The following is a 12,840-nucleotide window of genomic DNA, read 5'->3' as shown; positions in this document are numbered from 1 at the left end:
GGTCGACGGACGTTGCGGGCGGCATCTAGGCGCTGCGGCAGGGGCGTGCTCAAGATTTGGAGGAGAAGAGGAAGACGAAAGGAGAGCGAGGGGAGCATGCGAGGGCCTTTCTGCCGCCCTCTAACCGTTTTATAACCACGATGGGACGCGGGGAAGTGGGACCAGTTGTGCCCATGATTACACTTCCCTGCATTGTGCGGGCACATTGTCCCCCACGACTTAATTGCATGGAGAAGCGCAACCACCCGCCGTTGCCACATAAATCCCCCACACGCGGGCCAAGGGCGCGTCGTGGCAGGACCCAGCCCACTGTTGCGCCCCATCGAGCGCGTGGCCTTGCAGGGCCTCGCTGGCCGATGTTCACCACATGGCGCTGTATCGAGCCACAGGAGGCGCGTCCTTCCCCTTCAGGACAAGGCTGGCGTTTCAGTTTCCCGCCCAAGCCAAGATGCCACAATTCGACTTCCGGAAGCGGCACATAGTGGGTGTTGCCGGGACCCAGCGACCGCAAGCTTCACCAACCTAATTGCCTCCTCAGGGGGTAAAGCTACGAAGGCCCTCTTGCTTGGAGCCGGCGTGCCTTCCCAGCTTCAGGGACTACTGTCGGGGGGATGGCTCCCAGGCCGGCAACGGAAACCAGATCCTTTTCAAAAATATCAGGGCTGGCAAAGCACCTCAATCCGGCTCACGCCTGGCCGGCTCCCAATCGCGACCCAGCCAGCTAGCTCCCCAGCTCCCCAACACATGCCGACCGTCCACCAGTAGTCAATCCTTAGCGACAAGTATGGCTACAATGCGCCCTCCTTTATGCCGGCCCCGGCGGAGGTGGCAGCGGCGCTCCCCACGCCCCGCCCAGGGCGGGCGGTGCCCTGGAAGCGTGGCCCTATAGTGTGACAGCGTTGACCGTCCCATGATGCCCGCGAGGCATCCCACAGTTCCCAGCAGCCGACCATACCCGTGCCCGGCAGCACTGATACGCCCCGCACTCGACGGACCTGGCGAGACCCGCACTCGACGAACCCGGCAAACCCAGCGGCCCCCACTGCCAGATCCCAGACACTGACTCCAGGGCCCCGTGCCCATATAATATTCCTATTGTAACCCTAGGGGTCGGCCTATATGACCCCCAGGAGGCCTCCATGCACGGGGAGATCATTAGTAGAAATCACACACACACACACGGAGAGATAACAACCCATGTACTGGCCTGCCTTCCTTCCTCCCTAGAACAACTCTAGGAGCAAGCCTTTATCTACCTCATATAAACCACAGTCGATAGGACTAGAACTGTTATCTCTCCAGAGAGCCCCGAACTTGGGTACATCTCGTGTCTCACACTTGCTCATGTCAACCTCACCTCTGGAGCCCATCGGCGACCTTGTGTATGTCCCCTCTTTTAGCCATCCCATGGCATCTGCTGTGAGATCACCACGACAATGTTTCTTTCTGCTTTGCATACTAGGGGTGTCATGTCTCTAAATGATAGTCTTGTAGTGCCCAGAGGGAGCCCTAGGTACGCAAATGGCATGGTGGCAATAGTGCAGCCCAATAGGGCGGCGAGACTATTGAATTTATCAGGTGGGGTTTTGATCGGCACCAGAGTTGATTTATTGAAGTTAATCTTGAGCCCAATGGATGCTTCATAATCAGCTAGGATCTCTTTCACCTTATTGACTTGGTTCGGGCAGGCCGGCATGATGAAGAGAGTATCATCAACATATTGTATGGCAGGGCAATCTCCATTGTCGAAAGAGCGAATGGGGTAATCTAGTAGGTTCCTGTGTAGCGCATCATTAATTGCCAAGATCTGCGGGTAGTACAAAGCTCAGAGGGGACAGCAGGTCACCTTGTCTGACTCCACACTTGTAGTGGAAGATTTTTCCCTGTGTTCCTTTTAAAAGGACATATGCTTTGCCCGACGAGAAGATACATTGAATCCATTGGATCCACTTGTCATTGAAGCCCATGTTCTTCAAAATTTGAAGCATAGCAGAATGCTATATAGCATCGAGTGCTTTGGCAAAATAAAGTTTAAGCAGAATTATCTCCTTCTATATTGCCTGGCATTGATGTATGTACTCGAATGCCCATGTCGGGCAGTTATGCATAGATCTCCCACGTAGAAAGCCGTACTGGTTACGGTGAACGAATTGTAGATTAATCTTCTAGAGGCAGTTGGCCAAGAGTTTAGTGATCATTTTAAGATAGCAATTGAGAAGCGTAATATGGCGAAAGTCGGTGACCGTTTCTTGCATATGGTTCTTGGGAATTAAGGTGATGTACCCATAGTTAAGAATTTCCAGATTGAGCTCACCTTTATGAAATTCATCACATAGCCTATAAAAGTCATGCTTGCTGATGTGCCAACACGCCTTAAGAAATGTCCCATTGAAGCCATCAGGACCTGGCACCCTATTCGGGGGCATCGCATTGATCACCGTGTCCACCTCAGCATGCGAGAAGGGCGTGGTGAGGCTGTCAAAGTCTGCGTTCTGTTTGAGGAGGGCCGAAAGGTTGAATTTCGTAATCGGAGTTTTGCACGTACCCATGCATTGTTTAAATGCTTCAAACATGATAGATTCTTTTCCTGAATGGTCATCAACTAGGACTAGCAGTCTTCCGGGTTGCAATGCAGTTACGTCTGTATCTCTCAGTGGCAACAGTCTGGAAAAGTTTAGTGTTCTTGTCGCCAAATTTAATCCCATGGGTAGTGCATCTTTTCTTCCAATATTCTATCTGATAACGTTGAAGTCTGATGAGATGATGTTTTAGAATAGTACGGAATTTAACTTCAGATATGGTTAGGATTCGTCGGTCTTCGGTGGAATCTAGTTCTATAATTGCTTTGTTCATGTTGTCAATGGCCACTTTTTATCGGGATATTTTCTTGCTCCAGTGACTTAATGCTTGACGTACATCTTTGAATTTCTGACAGATTATGGATGCTGCATTATTATTTTTACCATGTTTGATTGGCTCGTTCCAAGCTTGATCCACCACTTCCATGAATCCTGGATGGGCGATCAAGTATGTTTCAAATCTGAATATTTTTCTTTTAGGTATCTTGGTCTGAATGAATCGAGCAAGGTATGTGATTAGATACTGGACGTTCAAGGGGGTTTACCATGTGTTGGGGAAGGAGGTGGTCCAATTAAGCTTTGTACAGAACCAATCAAGTTGCTTGAGGAGAGGGTTTTGCTGCATGTTGGACCATGTATAAGCCCGTCCCTTGATAGGTAGCTCAGTGAGATCTTGTTCTCTTATAAAACCGTCAAATAACCACTTAGTAAAATTATCCCGTTGTTCCCCTTGACATGGGCCATAAATATTCACCAATGTGCATCGATGAGCATCTTGGGTGGAGATAAATTCAATACCTAACGCGAATTGTTCTTCAATAATCACCATACGAGTTAAGATATTGCTATTCTAGATCATCACAATGCCCCTCCATATGCCTATAGATGGGATGAAAGCGTATTTGTCGAAGCGTTTAGGGCATAATAACTTAAGAGTGGAGGCATTAAATGTTGTCATTTTCATTTCTTGCAAGCAAATAACAGAGAATCCACTAGCACGGATTGCATTTGACAACCCTAATTGTTTTTAGAGGAGTTAAGTCAACGAATATTCCATCATAAGACATTCTAGTTTTGAAAAAGTACCATTTAACTGAAATAAAGAAAAGTTCAACTCTTAAGCCGAGGCAGAGGGGCACGTCTTGTCATCCATGAGTGATGCAATGGAGAGCTCCTCCTCTGGAATGACACAGAGTTGTGTGCCAATAGCTTGCATGGTGGTGATGGCAGCGGGTGGAGGAACGGGATCAGTTTGCCCCTACATATCCAAAGCAACAGTACAAGTGTTTGTAGAAGCAGAGGGTGTCACGCGGGGCTTCACTTTGGACTTGCTGGGACGAGCTTCAGAGAGGGAACTGACGCGAAAGCCATCATATTTGTTGGAGCAGTTACTACGCCAAAGGCTGGCAGTGTCAACTGGGACCTACATCTTCCCCTTGCGCTTCCTAGAAGCAGAACATTCAGAGATAAAAGGCTCCGAAACTACGGCAAACATGTGTTGCGACATACCTTCACGAATACCAGTATCTCGAGTCACAAGATCAGTCAGAGATGACTCGGTTATTGTGAATATGGTTAGTTCATAATCTTTGCTGAAAAATTGAATGCTGGCTTTACATATTTGCAACAACAAGATCAAACAGAGCTTGTAAAAGTTTCTCTTTATCACTTTCAGTTTGTCAACTAAATTGCGTGAGGACAAGCAATGGGTTAAGCTTTGGGTGCTGATACGTCTCCATCGTATCTACTTTTCCAAACTCTTTTGTCCTTGTTTTGGACTCTAATTTGCATGATTTGAACGGAACTAATCTGGAGTGATGTTGTTTTCAGTAGAATTGCCTTGGTGTTATTTTTGTCCAGAAATAAAAGTTCTTAGAATGACATAAAACTTCACAGAGAATATTTTTGGAATATATAAAAAATATTGGCGAAAGAATCAACAGAAGGGGACCCACCGGCTGTCCACAAGGGTGGAGCCCTCCCCCCCCCCCACTAGGGCGCGCCCCCTACCTTGTGGGTCCCATGAAGCTCCATCGACCTCAACTCCAACTCTATATATTCATGTTTAGGGAGAAAAAAATCAGAGAGAAGGATTCATCGCGTTTTATGATACGGAGCCGCCGTCACCACATGTTCTTCATCGGGAGGCCAGATCTGGAGTCCGTTTAGGGCTCCGGAGAGGGGAAATCATCGCCATCATCATCACAAACCTTCCTCCATCACCAATTTCATGATACTCGCCGCCGTGCGTGAGTAATCCCATCTTAGGCTTGCTGGACGGTGATGGGTTGGATGAGATTTACCATGTAATCGGGTCAATTTTTTTAGGGTTGATCCCTAGTATCCACTATGTTCTAAGATTGATGTTGCTATGACTTTGTTATGCTTAATGCTTGTCACTAGGGCCCGAGTACCATGATTTCAGATCTGAACCTATTATGTTTTCATGAATATATTTGTGTTCTTGATCCTATCTTGCAAGTTATAGTCACCTACTACGCGTTACGATCCGGCAACCCCGGAGTGACAATAGTCGGGACACTTCCCGGTGATGACCGTAGTTTGAGGAGATCATGTATTCACTACGTGCTAATGCTTTGTCCGGTTCTCTATTAAAATGAGGCCTTAATATACCTTAGTTTCCAATAGGACCCCGCTACCACGGGAGGGTAGGACAAAAGATGTCATGCAAGTTCTTTTCTATAAGCATGTATGATTATATTCGGAATACATGCCTACATTATATTGATGAATTGGAACTAGTTATGTGTCACCCTATGTTATATCTGTTGCATGATGAATGTCATCCGACATAATTATTCATCATTGATCTATTGCCTACGAGCTCGTTTCATATTGATCTTTGCTAAGTTACTTCTCCATTGCCACTGTTACGATTGCTACAAAACTGCTACTGTTACTTTTGCCATCATTACCGTTACTTCCATACTACTTTGCTAGTAAATACTTTGCTGCAGATATTAAGTCTTTCAGATGTGGTTCAATTGACAACTCAGCTGCTAATACTTGAGAATATTCTTTGGCTTCCCTTGTGTCGAATCAATAAATTTGGGTTGAATACTCTACCCTTGAAAATTGTTGCGATCCCCTATACTTGTGGGTTATCATCCAACGACCGTGCACATGGCATGGCTGAATGGACATCAACATGGTGGACCTTCTCGAGCGTGTCGCCATCATTGATGTTGAAGGCGATGGCGCTACAACATCGGCTCACTTCGAAAAGTAGGCGTAGAAGTGCATGTCGACATGATCGATCAATCTGGGAGGCTAGCTCTAGGTTCATGCAAATTTCCTGTCAAATCTCCCCTGGAAATATGGATCACATCCCAGCAGAGAGGAGAAGAAAACGTAATGGCTTCATACTACTGATATTTTCTAGTAGTACTCTCTCCGTTTCTTTTTAATCTGCATATAAGATTTGGTCAAAGTCAAATTTTGTAAAGTTTGACCAACTTTGTTGGAAAAAATATCAATATCTACAATACCAAAGCTATATGGTATGAAAATTAATTTCATGATGCATCTAACAATATTGATTTCATATTGTGAATCTTGGTATTTTTTTCTATGAACTTCGTCAAAGTTGACAAAGTTTGACTTTGACCAGATCTTATATGTAGACTAAAACAAAACGAATGGAATATTAGTTAGTCCATTGAATGACTGGAAATGAACGGCTCATATTGTTTAGATGCACTGTAAAAGAACTCCGGATAATATTACACATTAGAATTACAAACGTAGTACATATTACAAGCATAATTACAATCCTGGCGGTGACAGAGCGCATCCAGTGTAGAATAGAAATGAGCAGTTATTTATATGAAGACATTAGTGTCACAAGGACAAGACAGGACCAATGGTTTTCTAGCACCCCTTAAGGTTTTCGAGGCTCATGTCATGTACATGGCTTTCCCCGGCTCCGTATTTACGATGTGTAAAGCACATAGGTTCTTTCGGCTGCGCGAGCTCAATGCCTTTGTTATCCAGGCTTGCTACCACCCAAGACATGAGAGGGCGAGCGTCCGGGTCATCCTGCACCGACAAGAGTCCGACATGGATGCATCGTAGAGCTTCAGCGAGAGAGCAATCCTCGATGATAGATGACTCGATTAGATCCATCAATTTCCCATCCTTCCTTAAGCTCCACGCCTGCATCAAACCAATCATGTCATTAACTAAGTCCACGACATAGTACCACCTTCATATCAGTTGAACAAATTCTAATCACTGAATAAAGTTTTTTTAGAAAAGGAGGATAACCCGCAGCCTCTGTATCGAAAGATGCACACAACCATAATCACTAGATAAAGTAAAATACACTCACATAATTTATAAGGTTATGAGTGCATGCACATGAGCTCTTTGGGGTTGTGGTGCCGGTCTTCATGCCACTCACAATCTCTAGAATTAATACCCCAAAGCTGTAAACATCGGATTTGACGGAGATTATGCCTTCCATTGCGTATTCAGGCGACATGTATCCGCTGGTTTGACAATTAACCATGGTAAATTGAAACTTATCATCCAATTGAAGCACAAAAGTTAAGAGATCCCATAAATGAAATTCCACACTACTCACAATGTTCCAACAACTTGATTGGTACGTTGTTCGTGTTCATTCACACCAAAGACCCTAGCTGTACCAAAATCAGATATTTTCGGGTTCATCTCAGCATCCAACAATATGTTGCCTGCTTTGAGATCTCTATGAATCATAACCAATCTGGAATCTTGGTGGAGATAAAGAAGTCCCCTAGCTACTCCAATGATTATCTTAAATCTTGTAGGCCAATTGAGTAGTGATTTTCTTGTATCATCTATCAGGGATAAAGTTAGACGAATCATCTTGTCAGTGATGTTTGACCGAAAATAGAGATTTTGCAACAGGTGAGTAGAGAACGTACTGAAAATGAAGTAATCCAAACTTCGGTTAGGTACGTATTCATAAATCAAAAGCTTTTCGTCTTCATAAATACTGCAGCCCATAAGTTTGACCAAGTTTCTATGCTGCAACCTAGAAGTCAGAGCTATTTCATTTTTGAACTCCACAGCCCCTTGGACAGAACCAACACGAAGCCTTTTCACAGCAATTTCCTTACCATCTTCGAACGTTCCCTGAAACATGAGGTATTATTGAGTCAAGAAAGTTAGATCTTCTAATATTAATTATCTAACTGTTTCCCTTGCAAAAAAAGATCTAACTACCAGTAAAAATATTTCTTACCTTATAAACGTTGCCAAACCCTCCTTTGCCAAGAATGTTGGATTCAGAGAAATTATTTGTCGCAGCAGCAAGTGCCATGAAGTTCAAAATGGGAAACTCTGTGTAACTATCAGCAACCTCATTATAATTTTCTGTATCTCGTCGCATCATCCTTTCCCGGACAACCATGCTTCCTTGATTGCCTGTCAGGACTGTGTGCACCATCTCTTCAGTTTCTTGGGACTGGAGATAAGATTAAATTATAACTAAAGAAAAAGTTTCATACCTCTAGAGCCATAGATCCAAACAGGCACCACGCATATGAGTATCAGAAAACTTGAAACAACTGGTAATACAATTTCTAGGATTTTGATCTTTCTCATGTTGCCTGCACAACAAATAATATAAGGAGAATCACCAAAGTTTGTTAGTGCTAATCACCACATTCATAGTGGACTCCTTTCTGGAATTTCACTCTTTAGAGGAAAGAATATATATATATATATATATATATATATATATATATATATATATATATATATATATATATATATATATATAGGGAAAATTCATCCTACCACCCGGTGGTAGTTACCCCACATGTTTCATATACTAGCATATGGTACTATATATACTATTTTATTATTTTTAATATGTTCATATATTATATCTAAGATATTTCAAAACAAGTTACATGAAAAAATTGCATATGAGCCCATAGTTTTTGTTATATTTGTGAAATATATACATATTTGTACGTAAAAAAGAACATGCTCAAAAAAGGGTACATACTACCTAAAAATTTGTATATATACTACCTAATCATTGTTATATACTACATACTACATGTACATACTCTCGGTTTAGACAGATACTACATACAACATACAAAACACAAGTGGTGGTAACTACCACTGCTTGTAGAAAACATTTGTCTATATATATATATATATATATATATATATATATATATATATATATATATATATATATATATGTATATATGTATATATATATATTCTAAGGCCTTGTTTGGTTCAGCTTTTATCGACGGATTCCGCTGCCGCGCAGCAGAATCTGAACCAAAGGGCGAACCCAGCAAAATCCGATTCCAGAAATCCACTGCCAAAATCTGAACCAAAAGCGAAAGTAGCCCAGAACGTGCTTTCCAAAATCTAAGGGCATCTCCAGCCGCGCCCCCAGGAAGGCTTCCCCAGGCGATTTTTTCGCGCCGGCGCCAAAAAACGGCCCAGTCGCGCCCCAGGAGCCCGATTTTCGCCGGCCTAGGCAGAAAACAGCGCCGGCGGACCCAGGCCGAACCCGGCGCGCTGGGGGGCACCCGGGGCCGCCGAGGCGAGCTGTTTTGGCGCGAAAAAGCCGCGGGCCAGCCGCGTCAGCGACACGGCGCCTCGTCTTCCCCCAACGGCCTCGGTTCCCACGGGGAATCAATGGCAAGGCTGCCGCCGGTCAACCTTGCCATTGATTCCTCACGGGCGGCGCGTCACGGGACGGCAGGCCGACGCCTCCCCTTCCTCGCACGCGTGCACACGGGTGCGGCGCGGCTATATAGCCGGTGGCCTGCACTCGCCTGTGCCCACACCAACCCCGCCCCTCGCCGCCGCCCAGCCCCTCCCTCTCCCTACCTCTCCCGAGCGCCGCCGCCTAGCCCCTCCCTCTATCTCTCTACCTCTCTCGAGCCCGTCGCCATGGCGGAACGCTTCCCCGGAGATGAGGCGGTGGCCAACGGCTTCGGCCGTCGTTCGCTCCGCGAACAGGAGTCCTGGCTCCTGTTCCAGGCGAACATCCCGGCGCCGCCGGACATGCGCGCCGGGCCGATGGGGTGGAGACTCAGCGCCGGGGGAGTGCCCATTCCCCCTTTGCCCGACGCCATGGCGAAGCCGAAGTACTTCGCCGAGGAAGTCGAGGTCGTGCGCGCCTCCCTCACCGATGCCCAACTCTCCCTCCCCCAGTACGTCGCCGACAACCACGCGGCTTGGGCGGCGTATTTCGAGCGCCGCCAGCAGCAGCGCTTGGCGTCCACCAACGGCGCGCCGGTGGACGGCGGCCGGCAGAACAGCGAGGGGCGCCACCTGTGGTGGGGCGTCCCCGGCCGCACACTCGAGGGCGTGCTGACGTACCTCGACGGCCGCAACGACCCGCTGTTGGCGTACCTGGCGAGGGCGGCCGCCCCGCCGCAGCACCGACGCGCCGGGCCATGGGCGCCTAGGAGGTTCGGGTCCTCCTCCTCGTCTTCCTCCTCCCGATCTTCATCGCACTCCTCCGGCACTCCAGCCCTACTCGGCGTCAAGGCCGAGCCCGCGGCGCAGACGCCGCTCGGCCGACGCACTCGCAGCGCCGGCATCGTCATCAACGAGGGCGGCCGGCGCGCCTACTCGTCGGCTCCTCCTCCGCACTTCGTCAAGCCAAAGACGGAGCCGGGGCTCGCGCCGGTGAAGGAGCCGGCCGCGCCGGTGACGACGGAGCTCGACGACGACGGCGCGGCCCTGGAATGGGCGTGCAGGGACTCCATAGCGATGGAGAAGGAGCGCCTGGAGAAGGCGAAGGAGCGCCAGTGCGCCGCCCTGCTTCGCTTTGTGGAGCGTCGACGCGGCCGCGACGAAGGCGGAGTCGTCGTCATCTACGACAGCGACGAAGACGATGACGATGCGCCGCCACCAGTCCGCCATGGCGACGCCGGGCAGGGGTCCAGCAGGGGCGCCCGTGTCAAGGAGGAGAAGGCCGCCGACGACGATTGCGGCGACGGCGGCGACTTCAGCCAGTTTTTCCTTTAGATTAGTTTATGTATATGTGCTATGTAATGAAAATCCGCGAACTTCGCCGAAATGTGCCAAAATTTATCGTGTTTGGCCGAAATTTATCATGTTTGGCCGAAATTTATCGTGTTTAAGCCGAACTTCGCCGAACTTCTTTTATTTTCAAACGTGCCTGGGGGCGGCCCTGGGGGCCAACGGCTGGAGATGCCCTAATTCCGCTATGGGCCAAAATCTGAAAAAGCTGTATCAGCTGGTTTGCCAAATGACCTACATATTTTTCACATCAGATTTTCCACAGCAGATTTTTCACAGCTGCTTTTAGAAATCCATGGCCGAACCAAACAGGGCCTAAGCGTGAGTGTAGAATAGCTTATTCTACACCCCCTAGTAATGGTACATATAAAATCTAGTAAAACGGTGTACACAATGTAGTAATTCGGAAAATATTTTTTTATCTCCCAAGTTTGTAATTTACAACATTTTTACGAAAATGTCTATATTTTACATAGTGTGTTACTATATTTTGTGTTACTAGATATATCATAAGCAATCAGAGAAAGAGAACAAGGAATTAATCATGCATACCTTGTAATCTTTTAGTCCGAACATAGAGGTTCTCCCCTCCTTGAGTGTGGTTCTCCATGTCGATCAAATCTCCCATCCATACCAGGCATCTTGTGTCATCCCCATCAATATCCATGTTGCTCATCTTGGAATAAGCATATGCCACACAGGAGCAATTGCTTCTGCATTCCTCCGTGCACTCATCAAAGCTTCTGCTCGGGACATGTATGAACTTGTCAGGGACCTTCATGCCTGGAAAGACCAAGAAACCGTCTCCATGGGTGCACCTCTGCACCTCCTTCTGGCGGCATCCATGTGAGAAGCCATTGGCGATCCATCCTTCACCATCCCTCGGCTCAAAACCTTCAAGGCACTTGCAAACTGGGACAACTTCTGTATTGTCGCAGTAACCATAAAGACCACAGTAGCCGTACATATTGCACTCATGTTGAGGCTCTGCATACAGGGCTCTCCATGCAGACATGTTGCTCTCCCAGATTAGTAGATTTACCTTGCCCAAGTAGTCAATCTCCATCCTGACCAGCAGGACGAAGTAGCCAATCGGCATGATGAAGGACATGTACACCTCGTCACCGGCGTGATGTAAGGCCATATAAATGGTAGACTCGTTGAATCCACCAACATAGAGGTAATTTGTCCACACCGGGCTTCGCCGGTGTGGCCTCGAGCCATTCCAGACGAAGCACTGGAGGAGGCTGCTAGGGTCTGCGCCGTAGGAGAACTCACCGGGGGATGGGTCATGTAGGCCTTTCCAGGAGACGAGGTGCTGCAGTGGAAGCGTGTTGTGGCTGAGCCTGAGGTTCATGCCGGGTAGGAGAGTGTCGGTAGGGTGGTCGAAGCTTTGCCATAGGATGGTACTATCAGTTAATGATCTAAGGATGAAGTTGCCAGTGTTGTCCAACACTGCTTCCACCGAGATGGAGTTGATGTTGATGCTGTTGTACGTTGTCCAGAAGACACGACCATTGTTATCAGACAAGACTATGTCGGAGCTGCCGGTGACGGCAAGATTTGCAGAGGAAAGGTTAGTGGTGATCGGCGCCGCACGGTTAGAAACCCATACCACCGTGCGCTCCGGGATGTCGTTGTACCATATGCCAACATAGTGATGGTTCTTAGTGGAGTTGTACGGGGAGAAGAATCCCAGGGCAAACACCCCATCTTGAGAGACGAGGACACTGCCAGGGGAGAGCGGCTTGCCAGCGACAAGCCGATTATCGGATGAGCAAATAGGCACCGAACTGAATGGCCAAGAAAGAAGCAAAAGAATAGCGTACACAGGAAGGGGAGAATACATTGGCATTCTTGGCCTTCTGCTTGCTTGCAGGATCATGGTGGAGTACAATATCTTTGAGGCGCTTGCAATGAGAATGAGTATGGGGTCACCCGACTAGGGAATATATACACAGTGTATAGAACCAATCAGAGCGCCATGCTGCCTTGGATTGGATACTTGGACCCCAGAGGAATGAAAGAGTGGTTGAGTTGTTCTAAATTTGTTCCGGAAGTTAGGCACCAGCGGTCAGGTCTGTTGAGATTGAAAAGGACATGAGGCGGAAAAAATATGTGCTTCTTAAATGGCGGCTAAGAAATCTAATACCTCACGTCTCGTCCTATGCTAGACCAGATCAACAACATGGTCATTCACTCGTACATCCAAAGTTCTAGAGCC

At 47.3% G+C, this 12,840-nt stretch overlaps 1 protein-coding gene across 1 annotated transcript; it reads right to left on the bottom strand.

Moving 5' to 3' along the window:
• Window positions 1-6,381: 6,381 nt before the first annotated feature.
• On the bottom strand, window positions 6,382-12,521 carry LOC123108486 (G-type lectin S-receptor-like serine/threonine-protein kinase B120). Its single transcript, XM_044530268.1, has 5 exons — window positions 11,169-12,521; window positions 8,096-8,197; window positions 7,186-7,423; window positions 6,931-7,090; window positions 6,382-6,755 (listed from the first exon to the last, which is right to left on the bottom strand). The coding sequence occupies exons 1-5, from the start codon at window positions 12,499-12,501 to the stop codon at window positions 6,471-6,473; spliced, it is 2,118 nt and encodes a 705-aa protein (XP_044386203.1). The 5' UTR covers window positions 12,502-12,521; the 3' UTR covers window positions 6,382-6,470.
• Window positions 12,522-12,840: the final 319 nt, after the last annotated feature.

This window comes from Triticum aestivum, chromosome 5A (genome assembly GCF_018294505.1).
Source record: "Triticum aestivum cultivar Chinese Spring chromosome 5A, IWGSC CS RefSeq v2.1, whole genome shotgun sequence".
NCBI classification, from domain to species: domain Eukaryota; kingdom Viridiplantae; phylum Streptophyta; class Magnoliopsida; order Poales; family Poaceae; genus Triticum; species Triticum aestivum.
This window is presented reverse-complemented; position numbering and strand designations above follow the sequence as displayed.